General features: G+C 44.5%; 1 protein-coding gene across 13 annotated transcripts in view; it reads right to left on the reverse strand.

The window, feature by feature from the left end:
• CALN1 (calneuron 1) overlaps positions 1–24,375 on the reverse strand; it is a 491,684-nt gene that overhangs the window by 320,865 nt on the left and 146,444 nt on the right. For all 13 annotated transcript variants that reach the window (XM_007186515.3, XM_007186520.3, XM_057529217.1 and 10 more), the window contains one exon: positions 19,070–19,194. In XM_007186515.3, the coding sequence (XP_007186577.1) occupies positions 19,070–19,194 (125 nt within the window). The remainder of the gene's footprint in view (positions 1–19,069; positions 19,195–24,375) is intronic.

Below are 24,375 nucleotides of genomic sequence, written 5' to 3' on the forward strand. Positions count from 1 at the left end.
AGGGACATGCAGGTTCACCATTCTGCCCAGTGCCTCTCCTGAGCGGGGACGGACTCAGACCACCGCTGCCTGGCTCAGTGTCGCTGCAGCTGAAACTCCAACGGACTCGCCAGCCCCGCGACACCAGCTGCGAGCCACGAGCCTGTACAAAGCACCAGACACAAACCAGCGCACATCCCATGAAACCATCACCCTAACCCTACAGAGAGGCCACCCAAGCTCATCCACCTCCTCCGTCAGGTCTAGAAGTCAAGAGCCTGACCAAGGTTGCACGCTTAATTCCTGGTAGAGGCAGAACCAGCCCAGAGTGTACACCTTCCCCCCAGTGGCCATCAACACATCCACAGAATCTTCGACAGTAAATAAACCTTCAGTGAGCCTTGCTGGTCCTGTGAAGATCCCTCCTTGAACTCAAGACTCTTCTCCACAATTTCCAACAGTCCTCATTCCAAATCTTTCCTCTCCCCTCCAGCTCCATCCCACTCTCTCTGCCACTCCCTCCTCCAATTTAACTACAAAATTCTATCCAAAGGCACTCAGTTTTCTTTTTCCCTATCCACTGATTCCTCTGCTCAAAAAATGAGCTTATCAGAAAGAGAAAGACAAATACCATATGTTATCACTTATATGTGGAATCTAAAATAGGACACAGATGAACTTATTTACGAAACAGAAACAGACTCACAGACATAGAGAACAGACTTGTGGTTGCCAAGGGGGAGGGGAGGTGGGGAAGGGATGGATTGGGAGTTTGGGGTTAGCAGAAGCAAACTATTATATATAGAATGGATAAACAACAAAGTCCTACTGTAGAGCACAGGGAACTATATTCAATATCCTGCAACAAACCATAATGGAAAAGAAGATGAAAAAGAATATAGATAGATAGATAGATAGATAACTGAATCACTTTGGCATACAGCAGAAATTAACACAACATTGTAAAACAACTATACTTGAATAAAATAAATTTTTATTTAAAAAAATGAGCTTATCCTCTGAATAAGTATTATGAGAGGATAACCACCATTAAAGGTTAACACGGGGCTTGGGAGTCAGACAGCTTGTGTCTTTGACCTGGCTTGTCCTCACTAGCTGTGTGACCTTGAGGCAGTGACTTAACCTCTCTGTGCTTCAGTGTCCTCACCTGGAAATGAGAATCATAACAGCAAGGCCTCGGCAGAGCAGTGGTGAGAACTGAATGAGAGGGAGGCAGGGTGTGCAGTGGGGCTCCGGAACCTGCACTCTTAACCACTCAACACATCGAATTCACAACTTCGGCTTTTATAATATTTCTCATGTAGGCATTAGCTCTACATAACTGGTACCTCGGTTCTCATAACTTTCCTGTGTGAGGCAAGATGAAATTCTGAGATAATGATCCCCATTTTACTGGGAGACAAACTGAGACTCAGGAAGCCTCTGGGCCTTCTCACGGACGTGCTATCTTTTTTTGCCCACTGCAGAATCTTGCTACGAGGCTTTTCTCGTCCAGTTTCCTTAGCCTGGCAATGGACAATTTTATAGCTGCCTTCTCTACAAATTTCTGGGTTTGGGGGAAGGAGGGTTGTTTTGGGAGGTTTTTTTGGTTTAGAATTTGCTCAGGACTGGATCAAATTTGGGAAGAACGCAAAGAACATGATCGTGCGAGTGGACTGGATTTTGTCTCTGCCTGGCAATCTGTTAAGGCCATGAAGGTACAATGTGATGTGTGAGTGCCCTGCCCCGGGTCTGCTGTCTGCTGTCCCCACTCATCAGCCTCCCAAGTGACTGGTAGCCACGCCCAGCACACACACACTGAGGCACTTTCTCTAAAGACAAATGTGTTTTGCCATGAATAGGCAATGCTTTTGAGCCAAAAGACATATTCTAATGAAAAACTATCATCAGAGGCTTGGAGGAAAACATGATCCTTCTACAGTTTTATGTGTGGGGAGTGTTTGTGTGTGTGTGTGTGTGTGTGTGTGTGGAGGGGACAGCCTATTTCTGAGCTCACATCGGTGACAGGGCCACAAGTCAACCTGAAGTCATTAGCACATACCTTGATGTTTTATCTCACTTAAATATTCTTTAAAGAGAGATATACTGAACAGATGGATAAATTTCAAGATTTAACAACTCATGGGGACATTATTACTGTTGCATTCGATGGCAGCCTTTATCGCCTCTATGCTTCAAGAAAGACATTCCATCTTGAAGAGTTCTTGCCTTAATCACTGGCAAACTGGCCCTGGTCACACCTAGACGATGAGGAAATACACCCTGGGCCCTTCAAACCTGGGTATTACCCGAATCTCCAGTACCCCTACCTGGGCAACCTCTCTCCTGCAGCAGAACCAGTGTGTGTCTGAGGTTCAAAGAAACGGAAGGATAAAATGAGAGTTGGATGAGGGAGGAGAGTGACTCTACCGGGTGATGATGACGATTATGATGATGATGATGATGAATGACAGAAATAGCCTAGTGTATGTATGAAATAAATACTCAATAATCGTGGATCCCTCTTCCCTGCATGCCCAGCCCAATAACATCAGCAAAATGTTGAACTGTGATTCCATACAACCATAATGTCATGTCAGAGGTGGAAGGACCCCTGTGGTCTGAGGAGTTCCAGAGGTTCTATGGAAAAGGTTCAGGGTCAAGTCCAGAACCTGGGCTCTCAGCACCCCTCCCCCCTACACACACACACACACACACACACACCTGAAAAAGATGTAAAGGTGACCAAATTTCAGATTCACATATGAGACTTAGTTTTGTCCTCTCCCTTTAAAACATCCTTCACCCTCCCTAATTTTGTTCAATCCACTTTTGAATTGGCTGGATAGAAGAAAGAGAAAAGAAATTCAGAATTTCCCTATAGTCTTATTCCTTCCCCACAGCCTGCCAAGCAAGAATACTAACAGCCCCTGCCGAGCACACTGCCATGCACCAGGCAACATGCTACATGCTCTTCCCACGAGGTGGGAACTATATGACACCATTTTATAGGTGAGGACATGAAGATGTGTATGTAAAACTTGCCCAAGGGCACAGAGATAATAAATAACAGGTCTAGGATTTGAACAAAGTTCAGGCTAACACAAGAATCCCTGGAATTCGCCACTGCAGGCAAGAAGTCAAGCTCTTTTTTTTTTTGGCCACACTTTGTGGCATGTGGGATCTTAGTTCACCAACCAGGGATCGAACCTGTGCCCCCTGCACTGGAAGCACGGAGTCCTAACCACTGGACCGCCAGGGAAGTCCCAATAGGTCAAGCTCTTTATCCTTGGCCTGATGGTGGCCTGGGGAAGTCCTCATTATAGGTGAGTGACCTTTGGAGTAACACAGTCTATTTGTAGGTCTATTTAGCAGAGAAAACTACAGTGGATTTCTATGATACCCTAAAAAAGAGATTTCTGTGGCCGGGAGCCAGCATAAACTTCTTAGAAAATCTAAGGCAGCTGATGAGTTTTAGGCAAGTTTCTCACTTAAAGAGTTTGAAAGAGAGGGGCACCATCAATCAATAAGGCAAATTAATTGAACACAAATAGGTGACCTATTTTTTAACACAAAGAGTACTTCCTTCTGATAGAGGATTTTCGCTTTTGAGAAGATGAAGGATATTATATCCTTCATAGTCCTAGGGGACTAACCATGGCCTATAAAGCACAGTTAAAGGGTCTGAAGAAGCTTAGCTAGAGAAGTGGTCCATCCCAATCCCCCAGTCACCAGTGACCACCTGTGGTCCATGGAATGCACGGCTGTTGGGCCTTGGGGTTTGGTCTTTGGCCCTCTTTCCTTTAATCCGTCACTTCAGTATAATGAAGATTCCAAAATCTTTATCTCTAGGCTAATGAATTCAATATTCAAGGGCCCCGTTGACCGTCTTCAGTGGGATGACCTTCAGTTCTTTTTTTTTTTTTTTAATTTTTATCAGAGTATAGTTGATTTACAATGTTGTATTAGTTTCTGCTGTGCAGCAAAGTGAATCGGTTATACATATACATATATCAACTCTTTTTTTTAGAGTCTTTCCCCATGTACGTCATTATACCAGAAATAGATGGTGCCTCTGAAGGGTTCGTAAAGAAAGTAGCATCAAATCATGATCAGTCACGCACTTGAAATGCTCAGAAGTTTTTGCAGCCCCACTAGGTGCCGGCTAAGAAATTGCACTTGGTGGTCTGAGAAGAAGCGCCAGGGAGGTGCAGGAAACAGTGAATTCTCAGGTGTGGCCCCCTGACTCCCCTTCCCCACCTGAGCACCAGAAGGCAGAGGGACTAAAGCGCTATAAAATCTCCTACAAATTTCTTAGAGGCATCAGACCAAGAATTTTAGGACCCATCCTTCCTAAGATGCTTCTAGGCAGAGATGTTAAATTGCCACCCAGATGGTTGAGGCGAGCTATGTATGCTGAGGCTCATTTTACTGGATACCAGCAGAGTAACAACCAGCAAAGCCAACTGGCAGCAGGCTAAGAACCAGCCCTATGCCTGCGCATGAAAATGGTAGCACATTCCCTAGGCCAGCGTGACTTTAGGTCCTGGGGCCATTTGTTTTAGCAGCTTTATGGGGTGGGGGTGGGGGGACTACAGTTTTTTCACTATCACCATAAAACTTTAGTGTTACAAACAAACCATTAATACTGAAGGTTGATGTCTATAGTTTGGAAGAAACATTAAAACAAAAATAGCCTTGAATTTTAAGCAAATAAGGTTAGGGGAACCCTGGGAGAGTGAGAAAAAGCCAGCAAAGGGAACACAACAGGAAACAGGGACAGAAGCTACATCCAGCAAAACCTATGGCTGGGCTCTTCCAATTCCAGAAAGGATCACTATTCCAACACAACCAGCTCAAAGAGGAAGGAATGGAAGACTTCTTTCCAATGTGTTGAACTCAAAGAGCTGTTGACGTCCCCTTCTAAAAGGGAGTGGGTTCTGGTCATCTGGCCATGATTTCGGCCTTCCTATCTACCATCACCACCTCTGCTCCAACCCATGGAATAAGTTGTGTGAGATATTTTTAAAAAGGAAATTTATGGCCATGTTCATTCCTTATCCTTGGAAGCGTCACAGTGAGGAGCCAGAAAGCCTGAATTTTCAACCATCCACAGAAGTTTCCCACGTCTGGTTCTATCTCTCAGGACAACCCAAGGTTTGGAAGTCAGTGTCATTGGGTCCTTTTCCTCCCCTTTGACAACTTAGACTCTTACTTTCACTGCAATGAGGACAAGGTCTTTGCAAGGTAAAGTGCTGAAGTTAAGGTCGGGAAAGATGTTCTTATGGGCTTAGACACAGAGAATCATGGTGGGGTGCCCAGATTCTTCCACATTGAAAGGTCTTTCCAATTAGGGGCATTCACCTCCTGAAGTGACCCTGTCCTGACAGGACAACTGCATAGGATACTGACTAGTGTTTTGCTTTTTCCGCTAAGGAGCCAATTTGCCCCAAGGTGGAAGTAATAATCCTCTGTCTGGATGTGTCTTGTCATTATTGTGGTGACCTTCATCATCGTCGTCGTCATAACAACAATAATAGCAACAATTACTATTACTACTACTGTTACTATTTATTGGGCACTTACTACATACCATATACAATAGTAACTCACTCTGCATATATTACCTCATATTATCCCTTTGAAGTACATACTGTTATCCACATTGTACGTGCGAGAAAACCAAAACTCATGGAACATCTGACTCTAAATGCCATGCATCATCGACCATGTTTCACTGCCAGATACATCATCCAATTCCACTCTCATTATAGAATGAATAATCGGGAACAATTAGCTCACTTTGGGACAAACTTCTCTTATCAGAGGACCTGGCATTCATTTATTCAACAAGTGTTTCTGAGCAGTCACTATGTGTCTAAACGTTCACTATGTTTGCTCACAGGGATGAACATAGTGTAACTAGGTCCTGCCCTCATAATGAAACAAACCCAGCAAAAGTTAATGTCCCCCTGGAGGCATTTTGGGTCTCTGCCATCCAGCCTTCTCTGCTGGCTCCACCCTTTTCTGCCCCTGCTGAACCTCTTCCTTTCACATTTCAATGGATGAATTTGAAATATAGTCATATATGTATTAGAAAAAGGACAAACTCCCCATGCTTTGAAATAATAGATCCATCACTTCTAATCTTCTATAACAATACTTCCTCCTCAAAAATAGTAAGCAGAAGATTCTTAAAAGTAGCATTATATGTAAGACACTAATTTAAAAATGGGAAAATAGGTTTAAAGGTTGGATTACTTGTCTGTGGTCACACGGCCACAGCGGCTGCTGATCCGGTGGGTTTGGGTTCAGCTGTGAGTGCCCAAAAGAACAAAATAGAAGTCAATTTCTCTCTGTTCCACTATCCTCAGGCACCCAGGATCCTTCCAGCTCACCACTCTGCCATCTTTGTCTTCATGGTGTCAGATGAAGACATTCCCACTCCAGTAATAAGAAGGAGGAAAGGATAAAGAAGAGGCAAAGTGCACCAAAGTTGCCCAATGTCACTTTGGCTTACATCTCATTGGCCAGAACTTACTAGTATGGCCACACTTAGCTCTTAAGGAGACTGGGAAATGTAGTCTTTATTCTAGCACCCACTTGTCCAGCTAAAATTTCTTCTACTAAGGAAGAAATGATATTGGAGAAGAGCTAACCAGCCCTGTTGCAACTGCTAAGTAGTATAACTGGAATAGTCCCAGATCCGTGGAACTCCAGAGATCCTACTCTGTCAGGTAGGCTTTAATTCCTATTTTTATAGCAATGACCTTTGGTCCTCTCTTCTTTACTGCATAAAGAAATTGCTAAGTATGACTTTAGAACTTTCTGTAACAGTTCATTAGCTTTCAATTCAACAGCTAGAAGCCATGTCCAAGCTAATTTGTATGTTCTTTGGTGGCTTTAAAATACACCTGCTAATGCTTTGATATTCATCCCTTCAAAAATGAAGCCTAATTCCACTTACTTTAACTATAAGCTCTATTTAGTGACTCACTTTTAGCGAATGTATGTGGCAGAAGTGACAATATGTGACATCTGAGACAAGATCATAAAATGATCATTCATTCTAGGAAAAGCCAAATCCCATGTCATGAAGTCACTCAAGCAGTCCTAGGGGGAGGCCCTCATGGAAGGAACTGAGGCCTCCAGCCAACAGCCCTGGGAGTGAGTTTGGATGGATTCCCCAGCCACAGTCAAGCCTTCAGATGATTGCAATCCCAGTAAGTGTCTTGACTGCAACCTTTTGAAAGACACTGGGCCAGGCCAGCCATCTTTGCCACTCCCGGATTCCTGATCCACAGAAACTGTGAGATAAAAATGTTTTTTGTTCTAAACCAGTAAGTTTGGGAGTAATCTGTCACACAGCAATACAGCAATATAGGTCTCAATGTGAATTCAGTGTTCTTCTGGCTTGAGAATTAGAGAAAGTAGAAATGACCACTTTGATAGAGAAAACCCATATTTTAAATGGCTGTGTCCTAGCTCATCACCTGCTTTTAAATGGTTTGGAGCAGTGTTTGGATGAGATGCTCCGGATGCCACTGTGAAGAGGAAAGATCAGTGAGCCATCCCTGCTAGAACATATTGCTAATATCACATTCCTCAGTAGTTCCAGGAAACAGCTGAACCTGCTGCTGGCCAATTACCACCAGGAGAAACAGCTCAGTATCAACGAAGCCAACATCAAAATGATGAGTTCTGGCAAACTCTCTTCAGTATCCAGATGGATAATGCAGAACAATTCGACTCAACAGGTTAACTTATTCAGTTATTTGGGGAAGCACTGTGGAGCTTAATTACCTTAGCAGATCTATTAGGATGCATTTCTGTGGAACGCTGAAGGTTCCACAGGAAGAATATCAAGGTTATTTTATGACAGAGATGAATTGCTGGTAACTCCTGTTCCACAAATATCCCAAGTCAAAGGTCATGCTTTATGATGTAGGTCCTTCATATAGGACCTACATGAAGGGAAGGAACTACATGTAGGAAACTTTTATACCAAGATATCACTTCTTCCTACTATCTCAAGCAGGGTTCTTAGGAAGGGGAACCAGAGAAACATGTCCTACAGGGGGTACTTAGCATTATCCGGTGGGAAGGCTTTTAAAACTACTATCTGACCTCCTCTTTCTATATCTGGAGTCTAAGATTAGCACCTAGCCCTTCACTGAGAATCACCACCATCAAAAGGCACCATTACTAGGGAAAAAAGGTTTTAAAAAACCTTCAGAAATTAGAGGTTGAGAAAAAGCTGAAAGCCACCAACATCTTTGAAATAACAATACAGAATGCTTGTATGTTGGGTATTTTTATTATGGCCCAAAGGGCTCCTATTTAAAATACCAATGAGAAGACTATTCTTCCAATAGGACTCTTGAAGGTTGGCATTGGAATAAGGTATGTTACCTTTTTTGCACCAACCAACTGGAAACTTGGAGCTAAATTTAATGCTCATTCACAGTAAATGTATTAGTGTTAGAGACTGTCATATTTTTTTCTTCCTCTTGGTATATGGATTTTTATTTCCTATTTCTATTCTGACAGCCTTTGCAGTTTGTGTTTCTTCCTTTATCATATGATGTCTCCATCACTTTGGGAAGCAGGCAGCATACAAATTACCAATGAAGAAAATGAAAGTGGCAGGGATGGTACTCAGGTTTCCTTCTTGGCCACAGCTATCAAAATGCATTTTCAGATCAAGACGACTTAGACAAATGTCCCTTTCAGGAGTGGGCCCTTAGAAGCAGCTACCATCAGAGAAATCCCTCCTTGGCTCTGCTAACAAAGCTTCAAAACTCACCACAAAAGAACTGTCCTCTCAAGGCTCAAAGGCAGGTCAAGCCTCTAGGAGGAAAGTACCCAGGTAGACAAAAGACCAGGGTTGTAAGGCTAATTCCCAGCTCCGGAGCAGAGCTGTCTATCTGGCACTCCCACTCCTGTTGGATGATGTGGCTCATTGTGTAGGTTTTATCGCCTCCTCTGGAGGAGAGAACTTTGAGCCATCAGCCTTCTCAGATAAGAGTTGAGAGCTTCTCTTCTTGTGACAGTAACGTTTCTGCCTTCTTAAAACCCCACTTGAAAAGCCCGTAGAGGGAAGCATCTCAAAAAAGGCTAGTAGGGTGTGCCTCTGAGATTTCTAAATCAACCAGCACAAGTAGAGGAGAAAGAAAAAAGGGTGGGGGGAGACTTCTTGACAAGAAAATATATGATGTACCAGACAAGCGGGGGTGGAAAGAGGCTCTTCAGAGCTCAGAGCACAGGAGGCAGTCCCCTTCCAGCATGAACTCAAGCCCATCACCAGCCTTTTCTGGGTTGCTGTGCACCTCTGCTCTCCGTGAGAAACACACTAGGCTCACACAGAGCTTTAAAAATATCTCTCCACCCACTGAAAGTTTGATTAATCAGCCAAGTTCTCACCCAGGTGTCACAGTGGTGGCAGTGATATATATGATAGTGACATGAGGGTGCAGGGAAGGCACAAAGGGTCTTACTTAGCAGGTGGGAGGATTCAGAACATAGAACTTAAAAAGCACGAGCTCTGAAGCCAGCTGGTAGGCTGCATCCCAGTTCCAACACATGCTAGTTAGGTGACCTTGGACAAGGTTATCTAACGTCTCCCTTTTCCACATTTGCAAAAATGGGGTTAATAATAGTACCTGCATCAGAGCATTATCGAGAGGGTTAAATGAGTTAATTCATCTCATGCACTTTGAACCGTTCCTGGAACATAGTAAGCTTTCAATAAACAGCTGTGATGATGAGGAGGAGGAGGACAACAACTGACAATGTTGAAACTTACAAGATGGAGAGGTCTTTCCCAGGTAGATAGAACATTCCTGAAAGAAGCAACTGAAACAAAGGCAGGGAAGCAGGAGAGATTGTGAGGCAGCAGGAAATGATCTAGAAGGCAAGTAGGGAGTTGAAGCAGACAAAATGAAAGGTCCAGGCCACACAGGGCTTCATGTGCTCTGACACAGAGACACGCTATAGCTAACACAGCTATAGGCTATGGAGAGCCATTTCAGAACTATAGGCAGAAGTGAAGTGTTCAAGGGTAAAGTGCTATGATGGCTGAAAGGTACTTTTAACTGGTTCAGGTAAAAAACAAATTACTACTAATAAGCTTTTGCCGTGACAAAGTAACTGGTTGGAGAATAACCCTCCCACCGTGTACCTGAACAAAATACATAAAGCAACTGTTTGCAGACCATAAACAACCAGCAGCACAACGCTGCAACTGCAGGGCAAGAGGAAATTCACATGGTGAGCCCCATGTTCACCCTGGCCCTCTGCCCAGGGATAATTTTCCAAGCACAGTTCTTACACTGGGGTAGTGGAAGGGGCTAGAATCTGTGGGGTCAGGCAGCAGAGGGAAGAAAACTATGCAGAGAGAGGGCTTTGGAAGCCTGTGTGTGGGTTCCTTATGAATACTTGGCTGAAGGTTGGGCAACCCAAGTGCAAATTGAGATTAAACCAGACTTACCAGGAAGCAGCTGCTATGAGGCTGAGAATGGAAGACAGATGCTAGAACTTAAGCATCCCTAGGGGACGTCTGGAAAACCTCATTAACACCCCAGGCATCCAGACACTAGAAAGACACATCTTAAGAGTAAGGGACACACACTCTGAAGGCCTACATAAGACTCACCTGAACAAAGCCGAAAACCAAGCCCTGACAAGATCCACAAGGAAGACAGAGTTTGGAGGCTGAGTCCCTGCCAAGTTAGAGGGGCTTGGGAGTCCCTTGGGATTTCCAAAGATCTACCATAACATAAAATAAAACAAAATTGAACCAACAGAAGTTTAAGGTGGTAGGCTAGTAACTGAACTACCTGTTAGAACAAAAATCAGCCCTCTTCAAAGAAAGCTAACAGAACACAGAGTCGATACAACATAGCATTCAAAATGTTCAGTGTACAGTCAAATATTAACAGGTGTGCAAAGAAACAAGAAAACTTGACTATAATCTAAAAAAGACAACAGAAATCAACCCGCAGATGGTCTAGAGCCTAGATGATGGGTTTAATACCTAAAGACTTTAAAGAGCTATTATAGATTTAGGAAAATATGCCCAAAGAATTAAAGAAAAATATCGTTTAAATGAGTAAACAGAGTATTTCAGCAGAGAGATGGAAACTATAAAAAAGAACCAAATTAAAATTCTAGAACTGAAAAAATTGTGCGTGTGTGTTGAGAAAGAGGGAAAGAGAGAGAAAGCAAATGCTGTAATGTCAGCAAATTAGACAAAGGGTATACAGATATTCACTGTACTTTCCAGAACCTCTATAGATTTTTAAATTTTTTTTAAAGGATTAAAGAAATGTTAAATACACTGTTGTTTTATGTGTGTGTGTGTGTGTGTGTGTGCACGTGTTTGTAGGACAAGAAGGGAAAAATGATAACCTAATCAAGTGTGTATTTGAGAAGCATCCCTCCAGTGAAATGGAACTGAACTGATACAAGGCTGATATCCTGGATGAGGCACAAGGAGATCACCTCTTGGTGACTGCAGTTGTCTAGCTGGTGGGAGAACCTGGCCCAAGAAAACAGCCATGTGGTTGGAGGAGAAGGAAGTTGATTTGCAGGGCTTTGCCAATGATATGTGTGGAGTAAGAGAAAAAGAGGAATCAAGGGGCTTCCCTGGTGGCGCAGTGGTTGAGAATCTGCCTGCTAATGCAGGGGACACGGGTTCGAGCCCTGGTCTGGGAAGATCCCACATGCCACGGAGCAACTAGGCCCGTGAGCCACAATTGCTGAGCCTGCGCGTCTGGAGCCTGTGCCCCGCAACGGGAGGGGCCGCGATAGAGAAAGGCCCGCGCACCGCGATGAAGAGCGGTCCCCGCACCGCGATGAAGAGTGGCCCCCGCTTGCCGCAACTGGAGAAAGCCCTCGCACGAACCGAAGACCCAATACAGACAAAAATAATAAACAAATAAATAAATAAATAAATAAATAAAAGAAAATCCTTTAAAAAAAAAAAAAAAAAGAGGAATCAAGGATGACCCCCAGATTACCACCGTGGCTGACTGGGTGTAATGTGACATAATTTCCTGATAAAAATTCCAGGGGAGGAGCAGTTTGAGAGAGAAAAAGAAAATCTGTCCAGCTTTGGATCACTGGAGTTTAAGGGACTCATGGGACATCTACACAGGACTATAGGTAGCAGGTCTAGAATTCAGGAGGGAGGCAGGGATCAAAGATATCTATCCCGAGGCGACCGGTATGCAGTTGCCCTTGGGGATGACAGCAAAAACCAACCCTGGGGAAAAACAGTGCATCAGCAGTGGGCAGAAGATGAGGGGAATGTCAAAGAGGTAGAAAAGAGGAAGAAGGAGAGCCAGCTAGTGACATGGATGCCAAGGCAGTGACAAACCAAAACCAAGGGTGTGAGCAATGCTGCCAGATGCTGCAGAAAGTCCGGAATAAACAGCTGAGAGTCCTCTGGATCAGGCAAACACGGGGCCGTTGAGGAAACTGGTTCTGCAGATGCAGTGGCTCTGGAACAGTCCAGATGGAGGTAGTCAACTATTGAAGTGGTGCTTTTTGTGTTTGAAAGTTGGCGGATTGATACATCCACTCCCAAACTCAAATTAAAATACCCTCCAGAAATGTATGTAGGATAATGTACACATATCCCCAGAAATATTAATTTTGAGATGTATACACATGTGAGAGCCTGAGGAGAATTTTTGCTAGTTGCCACATCAATGAAACTGGAGAAACACAATTTCCACCCATCCTGGGAACCAGAGAAACACGTACGGAAGGAAGACATTGGCTCATCACCATTGTTTGCCCCGCCAGGGACCCAGAGGTTATGCTGACCAGCAAATGAAGCAGTCGGTCCCTATTTCATAGCAACTGTTCTCCACGGTGATCTATTCCTCAACCCAAACCCACCTCAGCAGCACCTCCTTTCTAAGCTCCTTCAGGGAACATAACTCTCTGAGAGTAATAAGAGCCATGGGAGGGTGTGTCCCACCCTGGATTATTTGCCGGGGAGAGATGAGAGCCAGAATATGTACCAGAATGTTAGATACTAGCATGAGAACAGGAAGGAGACCAAAAGAAAAGAAGAATAAAGGAGTTAATTGAATTCTGTGACATAAGGAGCAAACCCAGGAGGAGGGGCCATCAAGATCCCCCCTCCGCCCAGTAGCCGTGGGCTAGATGAACGTCTTCTAGAAACTGGACTCTCCAGCTGGGGCTGAAAAGGGGGAAATTATCCCAGGTCTGGAATAAAGTGAAGACAGAAGGAAGAAGGCTAAAGACTCTTTATAAACCTTGTTTGCTGACAGATCGTGGACCTACAAAGAACTCTCATTGCTGAGTCACAAAGCAGAACAGAAGAAAGCAAAGGGGACCATATAAAAACATCTTTAAAACAAAGGTAGCATCAGCTGGGAGACTTGGAGAAACAGGTATTTATTATTTAAAAATCTCTATATATAATTTATGACAAGAAACAGAAGAGATTTTCACAAACTGTGTACAAATTGTTCTCAATAAGACAAAGAGTTGGGTGAGAATAAAAAAATATGGCTCCAGTAAAAGAGGAAGAGGTTGCCATGAGAAGAGCACAGCAGCAACACCAAGGGCTATATCCTAACAGCTACAAACTGGAAACAACTCGAATACCCACTGAGAATATAATGGATAAATAAACTGAGATCTATTTATATGTGATGAAACACTATATATTAATGAAAATGAATGAACTTCAACTACCCTCAAAAACATGGTTGAGTCTCACAAGTATAATGTTGAAGAAAAGAGGTTGGACGCAAAACAATAAATATAATAAAAGGCTTCCCTGGTGGCGCAGTGGTTGGGAGTCTGCCTGCCAATGCAGGGGACACAGGTTCGGGCCCTAGTCTGGGAAGATCCCACATGCCACAGAGCAACTGGGCCCGTGAGCCACAATTACTGAGCCTGCGTGTTTGGAGCCTGTGCCCCGCAACAAGAGAGGCCGTGACAGTGAGAGGCCCGCGCACCGCGATGAAGAGTGGCCCCTGCTTGCCGCAACTGGAGAAAGCCCTCGCACAGAAACGAAGACCCAACACAGCCAAAAATAAATTAAAATATATATATATATATATATATATATATATATATATATATATATATATATAATATAACCCCCTTGAGATGAAGGAAAAACACAAACACAATTAAATGATGATAGGTAATTCAGCGCAGTGGTTGTCTTTGAGGAAGAGGTATTAGGAAGGACCTCAGGGGTACTTCAGGGTGCTGGTAACACCTTATTCCTTAACCTGGGTGGTTGCTGCATGCATGTTCACGTTTGATAAGAATTGAACTGTACAATAATACTCTTCTGTATTATACTTTGACCAAAAAGTTAAGGGGGAGCTACTGAAATAAAATCAAACTACAGAGAAACTGAAACTTTCATCCATAATGAAAATACATTTTAAAGGAAACCAAAAACAAATTTTTTTAAGTGACTGCAAACAACTAAATCAACGAGGTGGTAGACAGACTCAAGAATGAACGCAGAAGTGCAAAACAGAGAAAAATGATGTGAGAAGAGACGCATTTTGTGGAAAACATCGAATGAAGATCTACCATTAGAATGGCAGGCATTCCTGAAGAAAAAAACAGAAATAACAACCATCCAAGATGTGACAGCAAACTAACCTAGGCTAAAAGGAAGACCCAAGAAATTAATCTGAGAGGCTGACACTGTTACTGGCAAAAATAACGTGAAATACCCACACTCAGACATTTCACAGTGGCCACAGGGAGCCGTGAGGAGAGCAGACCCCAGCATCACAGCTGCAACAGAAGGGGAGGTTGATTACATCCTAATAGCCCCAAACTGGAAACAACCCAAATATCCATCCTGAATAGAATGGATACAGAAATTGAGGTATATTTATATACAATGGAACACCATACATTAATGAAAATGAGTAAACTTCAGAAAGAAGCAAGCTCAGTTTAAGATTAAGACAGCCTCACAAGATTATTCAATAAATAGCAATGAAAAAACTGTTTTTAAAAAATTATAATTCATGCATCTAATAAAATTCCACATGACACACTCTAAAAGTACAAGATACTGCTAATAAATTTTGTATGTACATAAACTCCTGGGTAGATTGTAAAATCCTTGAGCCAGGCAATGAAGATTATACTTCTTTGAATTCCTCCTCCACCCAGAAAGCATTTGGGTAAACATTCCTGTAATGAATGAATGAATAGGAATGAAAATATGAATGAAGAGGAAGGAAGGAAGGAAGGAGGGAACGAAGGAAGAAAGGAAGGAAGGAAGGATCTCAACCAATTCATCATTGCTGAGTTTGTTTGTTGGGTGATTTCCAATTCCAGGCTGGCCAATTTGATGCAGCTTCGCATTATTTCCTCATAAGCCTTGTTTAAAGAGAAGAAATAGAAACTTCCCAGAGCGAATGGCAACTGGAGCTGGCCTGCATGTTGAGTGGCCCCGTTCTCAGAGGGTAACCTCTCATGGACTCGGTGCCCTTGATCCTTACACTGAAGGAAAGGGGCATTCCATCCCCAGTGACAAACACTGACCAGCTGAGGAAACCTGCCCTTGGTGATCCGTAAGCAAGAGGCTGCAGCCACACGGGGCGGGGATGGTACCCAACTAACATCTGCACCCAAGGTGGCTGGACCACAAAGGATGCTTCAGTATCCACCAGTGTCCAACACATCAACTCCCTGTGCAGCACCACAGGTCCTGTAAGGATAAATGAGCGGCCCTGAACAGTAGGATATTAGGGCTTGGCTGACACAAGGCAGCTCCAAGAGAACAGCAAACAAGCACAGTCTCGGAAACTGGCTTCCCCAAGAACCAAGCTGCAGTCCTCTGAACTGATTCAAGCCAGTTGGTTTTCAGACCCTGCTCGCCTGTTCTACACTCAGAACACACCTCACAGCCCAGCCTGGAGCCCCAAGATGCTCTTAACGGAGTGTAAGCAGTCATAACTCAGGGTTCACCTTGGCAAAAATAAATAAATAAGTAAGTAGAAGGAATCTTCCATTAGAAAATAAATGGCCCTTCTCCAGGCTGAGAGCCTCGATTACCCTCCTGAAGGACAAATACAGCATCTTCCCCAGCCGACCTCAGGCCATAAAGTCCAGCTTCACTCAACCAGGGACCCCTGCCCCCCAAAACCAGGGCTTCCAGGGCCAAGGCCACCCACCTGGGCCGCCAGGGCTGTGAGAATTACCCCCTGCTAGTCTCACCTGCTGAGAAGGCGCCTTTCAGCCCCATTCAGCTGCCTGTGCCTGACAGAAACAACAGGATGGTGAGCTCTACTGCTTGCCCAAGAACAGAGTTCAGCCACTGCCCGAGTGGAGAAGGGCCGAAACCCAGGCAGTGGATCTCTTGAAAAGCCATGCGCCCTGACAGTGGCCCAGCTTTCACAGAGAAAAAAGCCATCACTCTGAGAAGTCTTGGAAAAATCATCTCTTGATTATTCATGGCAAAGTTGGGAAGGAGGAGGAAGAAAAATGGAAAGCCAGGGTATGTGAAAGCCATAGATGATTTCCAGACTTCACTGGGTTAGTCATTGCAGCCTCTGCAAGAGTTGCCCAACATATATCCGGAGAAAACCATAATTCAAAAGCATACATGCACCCCCCTGTTCACTGCAGCACTATTTACAACAGCCAAGACATGGAAACCACGTAAATGAGCATGGACAGATGAATGGATAAAGAAGATGTAGTATATTTATACAATGGAATATTACTCAGCAGCAAAAAAGAATGAAATAATGCCATTTGCAGCAACATGTATGGACCTGGGGCTTATCATACTAAGTGAAGTAAGTCAGACAGAGAAAGAGAACTATCATATGATATCGCTTATATGTGGAATCAAAAAAAAATGATACAAATGAACTTATATATAAAACAGAAATAGACCCACAGACAGAAAACAAACTTATGGTTACCAAAGGGGAAGGGGGTGGGGATAAATTAGGAGTTTGGGGTTAACTTATACACACTACTATGTATAAAATAGATAAACAACAGGGACCTACTGTATAGCACAAGGAACTATACTCAATATTTTGTAATAACTTATAAAGGAAAAGAATCTGAAAAGGAATATATATACATATGTATATGTATAACTGAAACACTGCTGTACACCTGAAACTAGCGCAACATTGTAAATCAACGATACTTCAATTTAAAAAGAAAAACAAAGAGTTGCCCGAAACACACAGACTTTCTGCCCAAGTCTCATGGCCTCGGCTCCACAGGGCTCCACATAGGAGGCTCCCAGTACCCCCTGCTAAGTGATGACTAAAACTGGGGGACCCGCAACCAGCCCCCCTCCCAAATCAATGCACCACTGCCCTGCTCTCCACTAGCTAGGACTCCTCCCCAGGACACAGGAAAGCCTGGGCCTCACCTCACTTTGCCGACACACCCAGCTCAGCCTTGGCCTCGTTTGTGGCCACCAGGATGGGCTCATTTTGGAGGCGGTCAGGGCTCTATTTTCTGCTTCCGTGTCCTTGTCCAAATATCCTCTGGCCAGCTGAAGGCCAGGAGACCTGAGGATACTACTCTCCTCTCTGGCCCCCAGTCTGTCCAGACCACAGTGAGCAGATGCTGGGCCTAGGGAGTCTGGCTCTGCCCACATCACTCCCCTTCCTCTAATATCCTCTGGCCTCTCCTCCAGACCCAGCCCACCGGCCGCTGAGCTCCACTGCTCCATCATGGACATAAACAAGCCTCTACAGGGAGGCTTCAGAGCTACCGCGCACTCGGTTCCAGACCGCTGCAATAAAGCAAATAGCACAATAAAGCGAATCACCGAATCTTTTAGTTTCCCAGTGCATATAAAAGTTATGTTTGCACTACGCTGTGGTCTATTAAATGTGTGATAGCATTAGGTCCAAACAAACAATGTACATACCTTAATTTTAAAATATTTTATTGCTAAAAAATGCTAACCAGCATCTGATAATGCAGTGTTGCCCCAAACCTTCAATCCGTAAAAAATGCAGTATCTGCGAAGTGCAATAAAGCGAAGCGTAATAAAACATGGTATGCCTGTCGAGAAGCAAGCAAACAACACGGGTGACAGCAAGAAAGCTATCCGACGGCCCTGTCCTTCGCCTGCCCCGTCTCGTGCCCTTCATGAAGCAAGTCCGTCTTCCCTGGCCCAGAGCTGAATCTCCCTGCCTACCATACCCCTTGTAAGCAATGTGCACAAAGAAATCACACTGGTTCAGACCATTACACTCAAAGCAAAGATATGGGCCATCTGGGGTAATTTTAACTTCCCTATTTTAGACAGTAAATTTAAACTTCTTGTTGTAAAACAGTGTCACCAGGAACACAGCATTCCAAAACAAGAAGGGAAACCAATCTGGCATGGCCTCAGCAGATGCAGTACCTAGGCAAACAGCTGGCTGAATCAACCTAATTCTCTATTCTAAAAAACAAAAACAAAATCCTTCTTCCTTGTTTTAATTTTTTTTTTTTTAATCAAGGAGTTGATCTCCCCAGGATACAAAGGGTCACTGTCCCAGGATGAATTCCGTCATCATGTCCCCAGGTTCGTTCCCATCCCAAAGCCAAGGCTACACTGTTACAGAGGTACAGAGGCAATCAAAATAATTGCCGGCCATTCCCACCTAGACCCAGCTTCCAGATGATTCTGATCTGGGAAGGATTCAAAGCACCATGGCCACAAGTCAAGAGATGGCCATTAACAGGTCTATGACCTCCCCGCAGCTGGGCCCCATGGTGAATGACAAGATGGAAACAGGGCAACACTATTGGCGATCAAGATTCCATCAACTGGAAAATACGTGTCAGGAGTAGAAGCCTGTCTCCCCAGTCAAAGGGTTCCTTTTGGTATCCAAAGGAACCAAAATATTCACCGTAGATTTTTCAGGCTACCAGGTCCATCCCACACAAAGAAGTCATTGAGGCATAAGTGATCTCTGAACTCTTTCCTGCTGCACCATGGTTAGACTTGGCGACAACTGACAGCCAGCGTCTCAGATGCGCAATAGCCCCAGACGCCTCCCTTGGGGGGCTAACCTCCCATGCAAGGCGGGCTCCTTACCGTCAAGCTCCTCCACAGAGATGTTAGCTAGCTGTTCGCTGTCGCTGCCAGCAGAGAGAGATCGGTTGAGGTAATTCCCCTTGTACAACAGGCCGGCGGTCACATGGTGAAAAGGCATCTTCTCCCTGCTCACAAGAGACAGGGGGCAGGGGAAAGAAAGACATCATCATCCATTCCTCCTTCCGTTCCTTGAAGGACCACCCTGGTGTTCAGATGGCCAGGAGTATTTTTTAAATAACAATAACATTGGTAGAGGGAAAGTCAGAGAATTCCAGGGTCCCCGCGGCCAGAGCAATTCCCGAAGGATCCCAAGTTCTGTCCCTTCCTTCATTGTACGTCTTACTTCATTCTCCCCATTTAATGATGAACTTGAGCCATGTGGTCCTGGCAGACTGTGGGATAACCCGACATCATCCAACTCTCTCTCCATGCAAACAAGGATACTCTCTGCTCCTTTCCCTGGCCTGATAAACCCTTCCTCCACCCTCAAAGGAAAGGACTGCACACCCCAGAATGTGAGGCTGCCCAGTGACCATATGTCTTAGCCGTGACCGTGTGGAAATCCAGGTGTTTCACTTTTCCCAGGTAAAGCAGGTGCTGCACTTATACTGCACTCAAAGCAGGTCGGAAATGCCAGACTCTGAGTAAACACAGACAACAGTCTGTACCTCTGAGAAGGAGCCCTGTACCTGCCTGCACGAGTGACTTGTGAGCACAGCCCTATGAGACACCAATCACACCTGTCCTGCAGGAAAGGTGGGTAGCATCTCAAGGTGTCCCAAAACAAAGCAGCTTCCAACATGCTCACGGGAAATGAAAGCATCCCCTTAGACCAGATGAACAAACCCTCCAAGCTCCTTGTATCAGAGCACCGCCCCTGGGACTTTGAAGTTCCCACCAGTGCAAGGCGGGCCAGAGGCTCCAGACTAAGGCGAAAGGGAGGGAAGAGAGACACAGTTAGAAGGATGGGTCTCTCACAGCATGGAGGTTCCTCAAAAAACTAGAGTTGCTATATGATCCAGCAATCCCACTCCTGGGCATATAACCAGACAAAACTCTTAATTCAAAAAGACACATGCCCCCCTATGTTCATAGCAATACTATTTACAATAGCCAAGACATGGAAACAACCTAAATGTCCATCGACAGATGAATGGATAAAGAAGATGTGGTACATATATACAATGGAATACTACTCAGCCATAAAAAAGAATGAAATCATGCCATCTGCAGCAACACGGATGGACCAAGAGATTATCATACTAAGCGAAGTAAGTCAGAAAGAGGAAGACAAATATCATATGCTATCACTTATATGTGGAATCTAAAATAGAACATAGATGAACTTATCTACAAAACAGAAACAGACTCACAGACATAGAGAGCAGACTTGTGGTTGCCAAGGGTTGGGGGGCAGGGGAGGGTTGGATTGGGAGTTTGGGATGCAAACTATTATATACTGAATGGATAAAAAATAAGGTCTTCTAGGGGCAGGACAGGAATAAAGATGCAGACATAGAGAATGGACTTGAGGACACAAGGAGGGGGAAGGGTAAGCTGGGATGAAGTGAGAGAGTGGCATGGACATATATAGACTACCAAATGTAAAATAGATAGCTAGTGGGAAGCAGCCACATAGCACAGGGAGAGCAGCTCGGTGCTTTGTGACCACCTAGAGGGGTGGGACAGGGAGGGTGGGAGGGAGACACAAGAGGGAGGAGATAGGGGGATATATGTATATGTATAGCTGATTCACTTTGCAGAAACTAACACACCATTGTAAAGCAACTATACTCCAATAAAGATGTTAAAAAAAAAACAAGGTCTTATTTTTTAGCGCAGGGAACTATATTCAATATCCTGTAATAAACCATAATGGAAAAGAATATGAAGAAAGAGACAGAGAGAGAGAGTTGGATCTCTCCATAGGGGAAAGAGCAAGCTCCGTTGTAGTGAGTGAGCCACGGGGCACGTCCGGTTCTGCTTCTCCATCTGCAAAGGGGGCTAAGAGGATTGAGAAGACTCTGAGCGGAATTAGGGAATTGGCAGGCAGGAGGGGGAGTCAATTCTAGGGTGCGGGTAGGGAACACCCTTTTAACAGAGCTCCAGGAAGGTAAACTGGGCAGCACCAGAAGGGGTAATCTCCCTGCCAATGGGGCATCCAAGCAGAGGCTGAGGGCCTCCCTGACAGGGGTTCTGTGGGAGAGAATCGGCCCCTGTGCTCTCTCCCCACACACCTATCATTCTCCATGTGAGTCCCCCATAGGGTCCCTTTGGGCACTAAAGTTTGTGTCTGTGCGTTAAGCTGGAGTGGTCCTAGCGGCCCCTCCGGGCACTGCTGAGTAACAAGGTGTAAATTACAGGAGTAACAAGGTGTAAATTACAGGACAGCGACAGAAGTCCAGTCTCTGGGGATGACTGCTCAGGGCTTCCGGGCTCCCAAACCTTGCCGTCCCTCAAGCCACACTCATGACAGCAACTGTCCCTGATGAAGGATGTTTGGAGGGGGGCGGGGGCTCCTGTCTTCTTTTCCCTGTGACACCACTAAGTGACAGGCCCGAGAGGACGCCCTTCCTCTCTCTCTCCCTCCCAACTAGAGCTCACTCCAGCATGCCCCTGTATGGGCTGAGAGCTGCTGACTTAGAGATCAACCCAAGAGACTCCTAAAAGTTACAGGGCTTGACCCAGAGCAGGATGCAAGTTAGTGAAAGAATCCGATCTAGAACACAAGCCGCCTAAGCGCTCTTTCAACAAGCAGCCTCAGCTCAGCACCAGACATTTCCACCTGGATGTCAAACTCTCATTTCAAACTCAAGATGTAGAAAAACGAACTAATAATCTTCCTGAAAAATAGGCCACACTTCCTGATTTCTCTATTTCTATCGAAGGTACTTTTCTCTCACCGTAACAACTGGGACAACTCTCACAGATGTTCTGGGCCCCAAACACATGGCAGAGGCAAGAGCCAGCCGCCAGCCTCCAACCCCGTCTTAACTCTTTCCACAGCTAACAAAACGTACGTACATCCACGGGCCAATCGCAAGTGACGGGGGAGTTCCAGGGTACGCATGCCTTTGCCAATTATAAGGGGTACATCTTCAGCTAACTATTGATATAAGTCGGACTTTCCCCCTCCCGGCCAAATCTATCCTTATACATAAATAGGCAAGAACCTTTCTTCGGAAGAAGACTTCAATTACCATCTCCTCTTTTCTCAAAGTTAAATTTCAGACCAAACAGGTTTAAAGGTGAGAATCAGATGCACGAGCTAGGACTGCTCTCCCTTTCCGAAGGCCAGTCCTGATTTGGGGCGCCATGTGTGGCCGTGGTCATTTCAGCCTGGACAGATTCCCACGGTCCAGGGGATGAGACATCAACACTGGCTAACGCTTCCTGTGTGGTTTCAGCTTCCCTCTCAGCACTGGCCCCGGGACACAGTAGTCTCACCAGCTGTTATTTTTAACCATCGTTTAAATCCTTCGTAAACATGGGGAAATACCCACACTGATCTTCTCTAATTTTGCCACCTGGAGGGAGGCCCCCCTCAGGTCGATACAGGTCCGGAAAGCATTTCTCCCCATTTCACCACTCATCACTCTAGTTTCTCAGCATTTTGTAAATAGCTTCCCATTATCACCTTTTACTTGGTTGCCTGAAGCTTTGGACCCGCCACCCACACATTTTTACAGCCGCGGTAACAAGGTTATACTCAAACACGCGTGTCCAAGCCACGTTCAGGCACAGAAGAAACGCTGAGTACTTTGCAGAAAAAACTGGTCACAACTGAGTCCCACTTGAAAGACCAACATAATTGCTTCTGGAAAAAGCAGCTTACAAAATTAGGTACCTATTCAGTTCATTCACCCAAAATGCTCAAAGTCTAGTGGGAAAGAAGACACGTGCAATTGAACCAGCCATATAGATAAATAAAGTCATGTTCAAAAAAGGGAAGAGCATTATACCAAGTAAGCTAAAAACAGCTGCTGCAATTAAGGACTAAATTTCACTCCAAGCCACCTGGGGAAACCCAAGCTTTAAGATCCTCTCTTTGGCTATGGAAGGGAAATGTACAAGTTCATCAGCAAAGGAAAACACAGTCCTGAGCTAAAACTTAAGAGATGGATCCTTACATGGTGGGCAATGGATATATATATATATTTCTTTTCAACAGCCATTTTACTCATTGAGAAATATTATTTAAGTGACTGTTAACCATGTGAACAATTTTTCTGTATTTTCTGTAAGGCAGTATGGTTTCCTGGCTAAGAATCAGTGCTTTCTGGTCAAAAGCAGTGTTAGATTTAAATCCTAGCTCTGCTCTGATTAGCCATGTAGGTAACTTAATTAACCTCTGTAAGCCTCGGTCTCCTCCTACGTAAAACTGGGGTTTGGATACATACTGAATAGTATTTTTGTAACTATGAAATAAGATAAGGTATGGAAAGCACTTGATTTAGCATCAGGTATGTTCTCAATAAACATCATCAGTAATTCTTTGCTAAGGATTATGTTAAGTAGGATGCAGAGCAAAAGAAATTCATGATATGTTAGGTGGAAGATAAAACACACTGTGTTTTGAAGGAGGGTCAGGAAGGACCTGGCAGAGGGTGAGGTTCAGAGAGAAGCTGGCTGGCATTGCACACTATGGTGCCAAGGGATCCAGTATGTCAGCAACAGAGCACTGGGGGCCCCAGCGCTGAGCGGTGTCAGCAAGCAGCTGACTGTATCAGGAGGAGGGGGCTATTTGAATGAAAAGCACCAGAGCTGAAAAAGAGTCTGTTTCCTGGGTATCACCTGGCATCATGGTCACATCAAGGACAAGATGTCAGCAGGTTAAAAACAAAGGGGTGGGTTCCTGTTTTCAGCATTGAAGAACTGGTACATTTCTTGGCAAAGTAATAAACCAAAGACAACACTCCCATTTACCATGGCAACAAAAAGAATAAAATATCTAGGAAAAAAACCTACCTAAAGAGACAAAAGACCTGTATGCAGAAAATTATAAGACACCGATGAAAGAAATTAAAGATGATACAAATAGATGGTGAGATATACCATGTTCTTGGACTGGAAGAATCAACATTGTGAAAATGACTATACCACCCAAAGCAATCTACAGATTCAATGCAATCCCTATCAAACTACCACTGGAATTTTTCACAGAATAGAACAAAAAATTTCACAATTTGTATGGAAACACAAAAGACCCCGAATAGCCAAAGCAACCTTGAGAAAGAAAAACGGAGCTGGAGGAATCAGGCTCCCTGACTTCAGACTATACTACAAAACTACAGTAATCAAGACAG

Source organism: Balaenoptera acutorostrata, chromosome 15 (assembly GCF_949987535.1).
Source record: "Balaenoptera acutorostrata chromosome 15, mBalAcu1.1, whole genome shotgun sequence".
Classification (NCBI taxonomy): Eukaryota; Metazoa; Chordata; class Mammalia; order Artiodactyla; family Balaenopteridae; genus Balaenoptera; species Balaenoptera acutorostrata.